Source organism: Molothrus ater, chromosome 10, assembly GCF_012460135.2.
Source record: "Molothrus ater isolate BHLD 08-10-18 breed brown headed cowbird chromosome 10, BPBGC_Mater_1.1, whole genome shotgun sequence".
Lineage (NCBI taxonomy): Eukaryota > Metazoa > Chordata > Aves > Passeriformes > Icteridae > Molothrus > Molothrus ater.
Window position 1 is genome coordinate 24,046,422 of NC_050487.2, and position 12,939 is coordinate 24,059,360.

Here is a 12,939-nt window from a genome sequence, read left to right on the forward strand (position 1 = left end):
TGCACATTATGGACAGAATGTAACGATTAAATCCATAAATTTAATTATTTATTGTAGGTATAAAAATAAATATATTTATTTTTTATATCTATTATAATTATATATATATATAACTGACAAAATATTATGTTAATAATTATTAAAATAATATTATTTTTAAAATAATATTTTAAATTAAAATAATAATATTTTGTTAATTATATATATATTAACATATTTATATAATTTACAAAATAAGCTCAAATTGAAATACCAGAAATAAACAAAAAATACCCAGGTAAAATCATAAATATTTTCCATAATAAATATTTCTCTTGGAAAAAGATAATACATTAAAAAAAACCAAACTTTTCCATACAGAACTTCCAGAATATCTTGAAAATGTAAATCTTAGCAATGATGGAAGCTGGAAGAACAGTTGCAGGGTGACTGTCCCCTTGTGGAAAATACCTTGAAAATACCATTTTTTATATTATTTACTGATTTACTTCCTTGTTGTTGGGGTTTTTTTTCTTTTTTTTTTAGGCATTTTCTTCTCGTGGATGGTGGAGGACTTTATTTATATTCCTATGAAGGCAGATTGATTTCCTCTCCAAAATACCCAGGCATGAGGACAGACATTTTAAATGCCCTGACAGTGTCCCTGAGCAATGACACCCTGGCAGTGAAGGACAAGGCTGATGAGAGGGGTAAATCCTGCTTTATTTAGCAGAAAAATACATTTATTTACTATAAAAATGAATTCAAGTTATGGGCCTTGCTTAAAATTCATTTTAAAACTTCAAGAGAACGGTTTGGCTCCGAATTTCCAATTGATACATGTAATGTTGACAGAAAATAATTGAATAAGATTTTACTCCCTGATGGGATTTTTCAGTTTTCTCTCTTTCTAAACATTCCCAGTGATGAAATTGTGGGTTAAGACTGAGTCAATCTGCTACTGGAAATGTGGATTTATTTAAATTATGGATTTAAATGATGATATAGATTTATCACAATTTGCTGTCATTTCTGGAAAGCCCCATTTGAGACAGGAAATGAAAAATAGGGGTAGGAAGTGAAAATTCAGGGTTTTTTAAGATTTTTTTTTCACCACCGTGTGAAAATCTCTGGTAAAACTCACACGGAATATTTTATCCACTTGCACTAAACTACACTCAGAAAAGAATGGAATCCCTGGAAAAATCCATTAAGAACTTCTGCTTTTATTAATAAAGTATATCATGATTTTTCTTCAGTTATCTACATCTTTGAAGCTTTATCTGGGAAGCCACTGGGTGATGGAAAACCTCTGACCCACAAGGTAAAGTGAAAGCTTTAATGTCTTTATTTTATTTCCCTCAGAAATTAAGAATCACTAATGGTTTTCCTCAATAATGGCACTAAAAGCACATTAAAGGATTTAAAATCTTAATAGAAAGGAGCTTTTCAGCTGACTTTTATTGCTTTGTGTTGTCTTCAGAGCTGTTTTAATCTTTGTGAAATTCAGTTTATAAAGTCACAGAATCATGGAATGGGTTGGGTTGGAAGGACTTTAAAATAATCTTTATTTTAACCCCATGGAATGATTTATTCCAAAGAGAAGTCACACACAAAATGTTTTTCCAACCCAGTTCATCCAAGAATTTTTTGCCTTGTTTTTAGGGAAAAAAAAATTAATTTGAATGTCCAAATATAAAATCTCCAAAATAAAAATCAGAGATTCTCTTTTATCTTTCCAGACAGAGATTGTGGAGATTGCATTGGACCAGAAAGGACTGACAAGTGAGAGAAAAATAGCTTTTATTGATAAGAACAGAGATCTTTTCATCACCTCAGTGAAAAGGTTTGGGAAAGAGCAGAAGATTGTCAAAATAGGTGAGAAAAATTCAAATTGGTCTTTGGGAAGATGCTGGGAGGGAAATAAATTTATATTTTAATACAAGAAACAATATTTTTCTTAATTAATAGCGAAATTGAACTTGGAAAAAAAAAGCTTTGGCTTTTATATGATAGAGGTAGAAACAATTTCAGTAAATTTTATCTAAATTCTGTTGATTTTTCTATCATTTCCCTAAAAAGCGACTTTTAAAATGCCACAAATTTGGAGGTTAAAACCTTAGAAAAGCAACCAAAAATGCTGAATAACCACCCTGTTACAATTCCCTTTATTTTGAAGTTTCTCCTGGAAATACCTTATTTCTTCCTTTGTCTGTTTATTCGTTTATTATCGTTATTTGTGGTCTGTAAATGAAGGGACAATGGCGCAGAGCTTGGCCTGGAACGACGGCTGCAACATCCTCTGTGGGATTCAGGATTCCAGGTTCACCGTCTGGTATTACCCCAACGCCGTCTACGTGGATAAAGACCTTCTCCCAAAAACCCTCTACGAAAAAGATGCCAGGTAAGAAACCCTTTTTTCATCCAAATATATTCTTTATTTTAACTATTCCCCTCGTTTCTTAATGAACTGTGCTCGGGAGAAGTAAAAGCTGGCCTTGCAGCTTGTAAAATTCTCCTGTTTCTTGCTTGGGAAATGAGGGAAAAGGGGTTTATGAGGAAAATTATAAAGTTTGGGGTTGAAATGACGGTGCAGGGTTGGAAAGCAGAGCAGCGTCTTGAGGTAAAAGCAAAATTTGAGTTTTTTCTCATAAAATTTTACCTCAGGTTTTGTAAAAAAAAAAAACCCAGAAAAGATTTGTTCCGATGACGCCGGCAATTAAAAATAGCAAAACACCACGTCACAAAGAATGGATCTTAAATCCTTTTCTTGTAAAAACAACAAAACACTGACTTATTTTCCTTTCTGAGTGCAGTGAGTTCAGCAAGAGCCCTCAGATCGTGAGTTTTGTGGGGAACCAGGTGACCATCAGGAGGGCGGACGGGTCCCTGGTGCACCTGCACATCTCCCCGTACCCCGCCATCCTCCACGGCCACGTCAGCTCCTCCCGCTGGCAGGACGGGCTCCGGCTCTGCAGGTTTGTCAAGGTACAGCACAAACCCGATTTTTTGGCAATATTCCCCACCATTTTCATGGTTTTGGGTGTTCTTCAGTAGTGATCTCTCCATGTCAAATGGTACAGCTTATCTCCAGCCCGCTCCTCCCGCTGGCAGGACGGGCTCCAGCTCTGCAGGTTTGTCAAGGTACAACACAAACCCGATTTTTTGGCAATATTCACAACCATTTTTATAGTTTTGGGTGTTCTTCAATAGTGATCTCTCCATATCAAATGGTACAGTTCGTTTCCAGCCTGCTCCTCCCGCTGGCAGGACGGGCTCCGGCTCTGCAGGTTTGTCAAGGTACAGCACAAACCTGATTTTTTGGCAATATTCACAACCGTTTTTATAGTTTTGGGTGTTCTTCAATAGTGATCTCTCCATATCAAATGGTACAGTTCGTTTCCAGCCTGCTCCTCCCGCTGGCAGGACGGGCTCCAGCTCTGCAGGTTTGTCAAGGTACAACACAAACCTGATTTTTTGGCAATATTCCCCACCATTTTCATGCTTTTGGGTGTTCTTCAGTAGTGATCTCTCCATATCAAATGGTACAGCTCGTTTCCAGCCTGTTTTGTCGCTCGTTTTTGTCACTCGTGGAAAATGAGGTGGTTTCCTTAATTCCAGGACATCATCATTCCATAAGTTCCATGATAAATAATCATTCTTATTTTTAGCCACACCAGAATCCAGCTGGATTGAACACAGGTGCTCACAGAATTCGGTTCTAAACTTAAATTTTTTCAAAGTTTTTAAACTTAAGGTCTGGGCCTTAATGCAACCAACCTTTAACTTTAAGGTCTGAGCCTTAATATAACCAATGAAAAGTGACATTTCCACAATTACCTGTTAATTTCCGTATTCTATTTCACTTCTTTTTATTTTTTTCCTTTTCCATTGCTTTCTTTTGTATTTATTTAGACAACAGCAACAGATGAGGTGAGTGTGGTAGTTTATAAAACAACAAAATCCCTTCAAACCTTCCTTCCCATTTATTTCTAGAAAAGCTTAGTACCTTAAATGTGTATTTCAGATATTTGTGTTACCAATTATTAAATAAATGCACATCCAGATATTTTGGGTTGCATAAGTAGAATAAATTGTAACAGAACCTTTATTTGCAGTGTCCACATCACCTGATTTAAGCATCCAAGTCAGGATATTTTGATTCTGGCAGTCCAGGTAGAGAGAAGAAAGTATTTCCAATCAGGAATAACGAAATAGATCTTTTTTTTGAGGGGAGAAAAAGCAGCAAGAAACAACTTGGAACCATCTAAAAGTTAATTTTATCTCCTAGATAATTTCAGGCTGAGCTTTCAGCATTTTATCACCTGATTTTCTAAATAAAAGGGAAATGAGAAAAGAATGTGACAAAGATTTTAGGAGCATTTGATTCTCTGAACAATCTTAATTTTCCCAGATTCTGGGCTTACTGCATGAGGGTTTTTCCTGATGGAAAAAGTCACTTGGGAAATATGGGAATGTGTTTAGAACACCCTCAGTGCAGCTGCTCATTCTGATTTCAATCAAGAGTGATCCTTCTAAAACCTTCAAAGTGCAAAGTCTTTATTTCCAGAATTGTTACTGAACACACTCAACAAAATTCTCCTTAATTCCTGGACCAGCCAGTCCAAAGTTACATTCTTCCTGTCTGAATAGAGTTTTAGATGTTGTAGCTTAAACTGTATTAAAATGTGGTTTATTACTGTGTCTTTGTCATCATGTTGTCACTTGAAAATCCATCAAAATGTCATTTGGGGTCTTCCTAAATTCTGAGCTCATGGGGTTTCCTCAAGGTTGTGTAAAATGCCCCCAAAACCCTCACAGAAACAACAAATATACAATAATAATAATAATAATAATAATAATAATAATAATAATAATAATAATAATAATAATAATAATAATAATAATAATAAGTACAATAATAATAATAAAAGAGTAAAAAAAGCAATGTATATAATTATAAATGTAGAAAATAAATAAAATAGATAAAACATATGAATTTTGTTTATAAATTTATAAATAAATAAATAAACTATAAATATATAATTTAAAGTTACAAATAAAATAATAATAAAAGAGAGTAATATTATTATTGCCATGAAGTTTTTCTAATTCCTGGTTCTGAGAAATAATAATTTCCTAATGAGAGATTTTAGAGCACAGTGCCATAAATGACACACAGAGAAATGGAATATTACACATAATTTTTAAGCCTTGTGTAGGTGCTTTGAGGAGTCATTTGCAGCAGGATAATGAACATTTGAAGGTTTCCAAGTTGTTTTTATTTCGAATTTCAGGACCAGACCCTGTGGGCTTGTTTGGCTGCCATGGCAGTGGCCCACAAGGACATGAGCACGGCTGAAATCGCCTACGCAGCCATCGGCGAGGTGAGAAAAGGAATCAGATCCCAGTGAAATCCCTGCAGAGCCAGGCTGGTGAGTGAATAAATGAATAAATGAATGAAGGAACGTCCTTGTGTCCCCTGGTGGCAGATTGACAAGGTGCAGTACATCAATTCCATCAAGGAGCTGCCCTCCAAGGAGTCCAGGCTGGCTCACCTGCTGCTCTTCAGTGGCAGCTGCCAGGAGGCTGAGACCCTGCTGCTGCAGGCTGGCCTGGTTTACCAAGCCATCCAAATCAACATCAACCTTTACAACTGGGAAAGGTAGGAGTTGTTTGCCATCAAAATAACGTTTTCCTAATTGTTTCCATCAGTTGTTTTATTGCTGACTCATTTCTTATCTTTTAATCGCCCACGACTTCAAAACAAAGCTAATTAAATCATAGCCAAAAAAAAACCCCAGCATTTTTGTATTTGGAAAATACAAATATTTGGTGATAAAAGCCCAAAATGTTCCTGGAAACATTTTGAAATAACATTTTGCTTTGTCATCCCCGCTAGCACAGAGGAGCCCTCAGTGATGCCCCAGACTGGCTGTGGAATTTGGGCTGCTTGGAAATGTCTTGCTGCTAAAAATAAAATTGTGGCTACCCAGACTCCCAGCGTTGTGGAGGTGGAGAAAATATGAATTAAGACTGAGAAAACAAAGGAGGAATTTCTCATTTAAACAAAACCCCCACGTTTTCTGACAGAATCCTCTGAGTTGTTTACTCCTAATTTCTCTGCTGTTATATTGATATATTCAGGCAAAAGGTTGATTTTCCCTCACAAATCTGTAATTTTGTTTTGTTATGAAGCTGTGTCAGGGGAGGTTTGAGCTGGATATTAGGAAAAGAATATTCCTTTATTCTATCATCTAAAAACTCTCTGTAGGCCAAATCTCAGGGTTCTTAAGCCATTGAGAAGAAACCAAGTGTGAGTAATCAAATTAATCCAGTGTCTGACCTTTGCCACCTATACAATATTTATAAATATTATATAGAATGTATCATGAATGTGTATTATGAGTGTTCAGAACCTATTTCTGACTAGAAAAAAGTTATTAAACATTATTATTTTCATGCTAAACTCTGAAATATTCTGCATTTCCCTGAAATAAAAAGCCTCCTGGGCTCAAGTTAATGATGTGATGAGGCTGTCAGTGGGAATAATTTTTGGGATTTTCCATCACTGGCTACTTTGAACCTCCTGATGCTGCTGTGGGGTTGGATTTGGCATTTCTGCCCTCACCCTCAGAGTTTCTGGGTGATTGTGGTGGTGCCAGAGCATTGCCCCAGCCCTTTGCTGCTCTTTTGCAGAGCCCTGGAGCTGGCGGTGAAGCACAGGACGCACGTGGACACGGTCCTGGCGTACAGACAGAAATTCTTGGAGGATTTTGGGAAAAAAGAAACCAACCAAAGGTTTCTGCAATATGCAGAAGGGGTGAGTGTCCCTCAGGGTTGTCCCTGCTGGAGGGCGGGGTGGGTTTGCACCTCACTTTTCCTTCTGTGGCTCAAATGTGGAATTCCATAAATGTGGAATTTTTACAGGTTTTGGCCTAACATTGGCCAGGAGTAGCTGGGCATGGGTTTCATTTGAAGATTCACAATATATATTTAATATCTGGTAGGGATCACACAAGTGAAGGCACAGTTGTTTTCTATAAACAGGGAGTTAAACTTCACCACGGCTCAATGAGTGTCTCAAATATTTCCAACGTTTTTTGTGGCATTTTATGGATAGAAGCAGTAACAAGCTTTGAAGGAATCTGCATATTTATGAACTGCAAACCATTCTGATTTCAAATACCATCAACAATTCAATATACATTTATTGGAAACCCTTTGCATCACGAGGAAATCCATTTATTAGTAATTCACACATCCTGAGGGCCGAGGGCACCTCCTGAAATTCAGCAGCTGCATCTTGGATTCTGCTGGAATATTTCCACACAGGAGAGGCACAATTCCCTCCTGTCCTTCCTGCTTTTCCCCTCCTGATTCCTCAGCATTCTAAGGGAGAAATGATCCCAAAAAACCTTTCCTTTGTGTGGAGTCCTTTTCTCCCCTGCAGCTGAAGGGTCAGGGGACCCCTGGGCTGGGGTCCTTCCATGGGCACTTGGAATAAAGCTGGATTTCTAATGGAAGGCATTAGCTTTTAGCACTTTAGGGAGTCTCATTTCCTAAACTAAATCATCCCCTAATGAACCATTCCACAGTAATGTACCTGGAAAATAAAGCACAGATTCCAGGCATTTTTATCCTGCAGCTTTCCCAGCTCTGTGTGCTCTGTAAAACCTCTTACAGAGCAAAAACCCCAGAAATTCCCTGATGCTTCTGATGGACATTGGAGATAATCCTGATTTTCTAAAACTCCTGGAGGAGGCTGTAGATTCCATCAGGAATCCTGAGGAATCCACCTTGGCAGTGACAAGGTGTGAGCAGGGTGATTCTTCAGCTTACTCGGTCTTGAAAATTGGAGATTTTGAACCTTTCTAAAATTGTATTTGGAAATTTGGAGGTTTTCTTGAAATTTGAATTTGTCACTCAGGAGATTTCTGGATGGAAAAAGTCCTTTTCCACATCCAGGTGCTGGAGGTCTTTGCTGGATCTGTGAATAGGAGGGATCCACATAATGTGAATTTTAAGCTGTAATTAAATTTTGCTGTCAGACTCATAAAGCAAAATCAGAAAGAAATTGAAAAGAAAAGCAAGATTTTGTGCTGCTGTTCCTTCTCAGGGATAAAAAAGGGTCTCAGTTTCCCTCTCACAACCTAAAACCTCTTCAGGCTTAAATAAGGAGTTTTCCCCCTCTCTTTTCTGCAGGCAGGCAGGATCTAAAATTGTGCTTATTTTACATATCAGGTTCTCAGTAACTCACACATACCCTGAGGGTCCTGGGCCCAGTCAATGCCTCCAGAACTGAGGTGTTATTATTCTGTTTTCACCTGAGAATGTGGCTGTGGAATTGTTTAATTTCACCTTCCCTCTTGGAGAATCTCTCCTGTTATTCCATTGCTTAATTCCAGAGGAAAATTCCCTGTGCAGCCCATGAAATTCTTCTCCCATCCCACCTTTGCCAGTGTTGATTCTCCAGCAATAAACTGAGCTGCACAGTGACATTTTTGGATGTGTTTTTATGGCCATCAAACGCACCATGATGCATTTTTCATTTTTCATTAGAAACAAGTTTTCTACCCCCATTTCTGCTGGGGTATCGCACTTTGTGTATTGCCTGGGGTTTCACTGACTCAAACACAGGCAGAAAATGCCAGTTCTCTGCAGCTGGAGAAACGCCAGGGTTGGAACTGAGCCATTTCTTGATGCAGAGGGGCAGTTGCAGGCAGGAACCTGGTGGCTGCTGGAGCAGATAACTGCTTTAATATCCTATCAGCCCTTGGAGGAGACAGCACTCTCAATTAAGGATGCAGGGCTGAGTTTTCAGTAGCAGGACACTGCTGTCATGATACTGAATTAGAAGCAGGTTATTTTTGTTTTATTGGTTTCATTTCCAGGCACAATGAGATTTATTAAAATAGCTCAGGCTGTGTTTGTTTTAAAGGTGAAGCTCAGTTGGAACTCAGCTGTGCCTTCAGAGCTTCCGTGAGTTCGGGTACCCAACACCTGAAAATTGCATTTTTAAATGGAATAACTGACCTTGCTCTCTCTGATGTTGAGCCCTTTGCGTTTCATTTTTCTCTTCTTGCAGCTGGAAGTGGATTGGAATAAAATCAAAGCCAAAATCGAGATGGAAATTGCTAAAGAGAGAGAACGAGCAGCAGCCAGTGCTGCAGGCAGGAGCAGTGTGACTGTGCAGCAATAATTCACAGTTTGGGCACCTTCAAAGTGCTGCTTCAACCTTTGCTGCTGCTTTGTTGGGAAAAAAAAAAAACCACAGCAAACATTTTGTGGGACACAGGAGTGGGAATTTCTGTGGGTTTGAATCCTTGGGTGACACACAGGATTAATTATTTCCTTTCATTTTGAGCTGGGTTTGTATTCTGGCGCCAGTGCTGGCTACATAAATGAGAAAAAAGGGAATTTACAGTTCCTCTCTTAGTGTTTTCAAACTTTTATTGCCATTCATATTCTTTAACCTGGGTTGCCTCTACTGAAATCCCAATTTAAGCCCCAAGTTTGCAACCTCAGGGACCTCTCCAGACTTGTTTCAATTGCCCCAAAACAAATTGAGCAAACTGGAAGTGCTGAAAATGCAAAAAAAAAAGGAGCTTGAGTACAAATATTTCCCTCACAGTTGTGGGAATACATATTTGCTAGTGAGTTATTTAATAGATGATTTCAGATCATTTCAGCAACTCAGGTTTGTCACTGAGCAAAACAGTAAAAGTAATTGTAGCAGTAAAAGGAATTTTTTTTTGTTTAGAATACTTTGGAATGTGCTTTCAGGGTTGTTGGAAGTAACAAACAGCATTTGTAGCATCTGATGTGTAAAATTGACAAGAATATTTAAAATAAGTTACTATTTCCTGTACTTTTTCTGCCCAAAGCACTTGATTTGTAAATATTTTTTGAATTTATGTTATTTCATCAAGATACACTTTTGTTCCACACCCAAAGCTGGCTGCATTCTCTTCATGTTATAAATACATCACCAGTTTATTCATCACTGACAAGGTTTATTATGTATCTTTCAAATGTTACCAGCAAAATGTTAAATATCTGTACATACAGCAAATTTGTAAATCATTGTGTCACCCCTTTCTTGCACAGTTCATCGATTTCTTAATAAAACCAAATCAAAGTGAAGATTTTTCAGGTATTTTTAAGGTATCAATTTTAAGGTATCATTTTTAATGTACCTGAGAGCTGCTGCGTGTGGGGATCTCAACTGAGTGCTAAAGAAAGAATATTTGGGGTGCTCTAATTCCATTTGGAGGGGACGGGAGAAGTGTTTAATTCCATTTTTTATCACACACATCCAGTCCTGAGCGTCCTGGTGTTAACTAGAAAGCAAAGCAAAATGTTTGGGAAAAGCACTTTTATTCCCAGGTTCTAAATGCAGTTATGAGCTGGGTGTGGAACCTGAATTTCAGGATATTCTCAGGAGCAAATGTTCCTCTGTGGCTTTTCTGGGGTTGTGGCAGGGATTTCAGAGATTGTAATTCCAAGGGAAACGCCATCCATCCATGCCAGGGCAATTTGGAGCTGAATTTTCTGAGGTTTCCAAAGTCTTGCGTTGTATTTTTACCTGGTTTCAGTTATTTCAGTATCAAGCAAAAATAAAGAGCCGAAGGATCCAGATGTTTCAGGTACATTTTGGTTACATCATTGCCCAGAACAAGAAATTATTTTAAAAACATCTTTTAAAAATAAATACCTCAAATTTAATTGCTCACAACTTGATTTAAACCATCATAAACCAATCTAAGAAACAGAGAATAATTAGCATGATTAAAATTGAGTGGTTTAGGTGCTGCTGTGATGGATCAATAATCAAAAATAACCCAAATTTTGCCATTGCAGAGTGGGAGTTGAGTTCATTCACTTCATTTATCCTTGGGCACAGTAAAAACCTCTCTGATTATAAAAGGGGAGGTTGAAAAATGCATCTTTAGGTGAAAAATCAATCCCTCAAATGAAGCAAAAGTAAAAGCTCAGGTGGGTGTTTAAAAACCTACTCCATATTTGGAATATTTCAGAGGGAAAATTAAAAATAGCTTTTGTTGTCTGGTTTTTAAGGCAATAAAACTTTGTGATCTGGATTTGGCTGTGGGATTTTACCCTTTGGGACTGGAGCAGGAGGAAGGTTTGAATCATCTGACATGAAAATTTGATTTTACAGATTATGTGGAACTATTTCCTGCAGAAAAACTGGTGATTGTTGCCTGATTCACTTCAGAGTAGTCACAATTATAAATTATAAATGAACAGCTATGGAAAAGCTTGAAGCTTTCTAAAATTTAATTCTGAAATATGAATAGGTATTTCTAGAAATATAAAGCTTGTGTCACCTACAGCTGGGGGGGAGGTTGGAGAAAAGCAAATTACTATTTTTGTATTATATATATGGTTTTTATAGTGGTTTTTACGTGTTTTTAATTAAACATTTTAAGACCTCCATTTCTTTATTTTGGTGATAACAGAGATAAGATTGACAGAGATTTTACTCTGCAGGGGATGGGGAAGAGCCAGGGAGAAAAAAGGTTTTTATGAATTGATCCCATGTGAGAATCTCGATTTCCAATGTTTATTTTTATTGCTCCAAACCAATCAGGGCTTGCTTTGTGCTATAAAATTTCCAATACTGGAATTTAACCTTTTTCATTTTAGTTCAGATGCTTTTGCCCTCCTGTAAAAGTTTGGGGAAGCAGGATGGGCTGGTACCTTCAGGGAAAGAGGGACGAGTCTGCACAGAGCTTGGTTGTACAAAACAATAAAATATTCCATCATTTCTGGGGTTTTTATGAAGGGTCTGCCAGAATTATCTTATTTTATGAGAATAAATGACTGTGCTAGTTGGAGCCCTGCAGTTCTGAAAATCTAATCTGTATTTTAAATAAATGGGTTTATTTATGCAGGTTTGCTTTGCCATTAGAGACACCTGGAAAAAAAACGGAAGGGAAGGGAAGGGAAGGGAAGGGAAGGGAAGGGAAGGGAAGGGAAGGGAAGGGAAGGGAAGGGAAGGGAAGGGAAGGGAAGGGAAGGGAAGGGAAGGGAAGGGGAAGGGAAAGGGGAAAGGAAAGGGGAAAGGTGCTCGTGGCTGCTGCTCCTGCACTGAGCACATCCCCAGCTCTGAGTGATAAAGTCAGGCTAGGACAGGAAAATAAAAAGTATTTAATGCAAGCTTTGGGCACTGAGCAGTTCCTGTCAGAGAGCCGGGCTGAGCTGGGCTGGTGCTGCAGGAAGCATTCAGGGTCATGGAGGAGCTGCCAGCTGTGGCAGCAGCTGTGGCACTCATTGCCCTGGGAGCTGTGACATTGAATTCCCTGGGAGCTGTGACATTGAATTCCCTGGGAGCTGTGACCATCATTTCCCTGGGAGCTGTGACATTGAATTCCCTGGGAGCTGTGGCACTCATTGCCCTGGGAGCTGTGGCACTCATTGCCCTGGGAGCTGTGGCACTCATTGCCCTGGGAGCTGTGATATTGAATTCCCTGGGAGCTGTGGCACTCATTGCCCTGGGAGCTGTGATATTGAATTCCCTGGGAGCTGTGGCCATCATTGCCCTGGGAGCTGTGGCACTATTGCCCTGGGAGCTGTGACATTGATTTCCCTGGGAGCTGTGACACTCATTGCCCTGGGAGCTGTGGCCATCATTGCCCTTGGGGCAGGAGGGCTCCCAGCTCCCCGCAGTGAGCAGGAGGTGCTGATATTTCATTTGCAGGTTCTGGAGGGGTTCCCTCCTTCCCCTGCTGCCCCGGCCAGGGGCACAGCCTGGTCCTGCTGTCCCAAAAGCTCCCTCTGGCACCCGTGGGGGTCAGCGTCACCCAGTCGTGTCCACAGAGCAAAATCCCACAGCCGAGCCATCCCAAAATTCCCAGGGAACGCGAGCCGGGCTGAGGGCAGCGGGGGATGCTGAACGAAACCGCAGCCAGGGCTTCCCATCGCTCCGTGTCCTTG

General features: G+C 39.2%; 1 protein-coding gene across 3 annotated transcripts in view; it reads left to right on the top strand.

Moving 5' to 3' along the window:
* The window catches only part of IFT80 (intraflagellar transport 80), a 28,953-nt gene extending 18,830 nt beyond the window's left edge, over positions 1-10,123 (top strand). Inside the window, exons 10-19 of one of the 3 annotated variants that reach the window (XM_054515923.1) lie at positions 526-689; positions 1,239-1,303; positions 1,722-1,857; positions 2,236-2,383; positions 2,796-2,967; positions 3,895-3,912; positions 5,277-5,366; positions 5,472-5,644; positions 6,679-6,802; positions 9,068-10,123. In XM_054515923.1, coding sequence (XP_054371898.1) covers positions 526-689; positions 1,239-1,303; positions 1,722-1,857; positions 2,236-2,383; positions 2,796-2,967; positions 3,895-3,912; positions 5,277-5,366; positions 5,472-5,644; positions 6,679-6,802; positions 9,068-9,181 — 1,204 coding nt within the window. In that variant the 3' untranslated portion in view covers positions 9,182-10,123. Of the gene's footprint in view, positions 1-525; positions 690-1,238; positions 1,304-1,721; positions 1,858-2,235; positions 2,384-2,795; positions 2,968-3,894; positions 3,913-5,276; positions 5,415-5,471; positions 5,645-6,678; positions 6,803-9,067 lie in introns of those variants that run through there. The other 2 variants (XM_036388965.2, XM_036388966.2) reach the window with 2 other exon arrangements.
* The last annotated feature ends 2,816 nt before the right edge of the window (positions 10,124-12,939 follow it).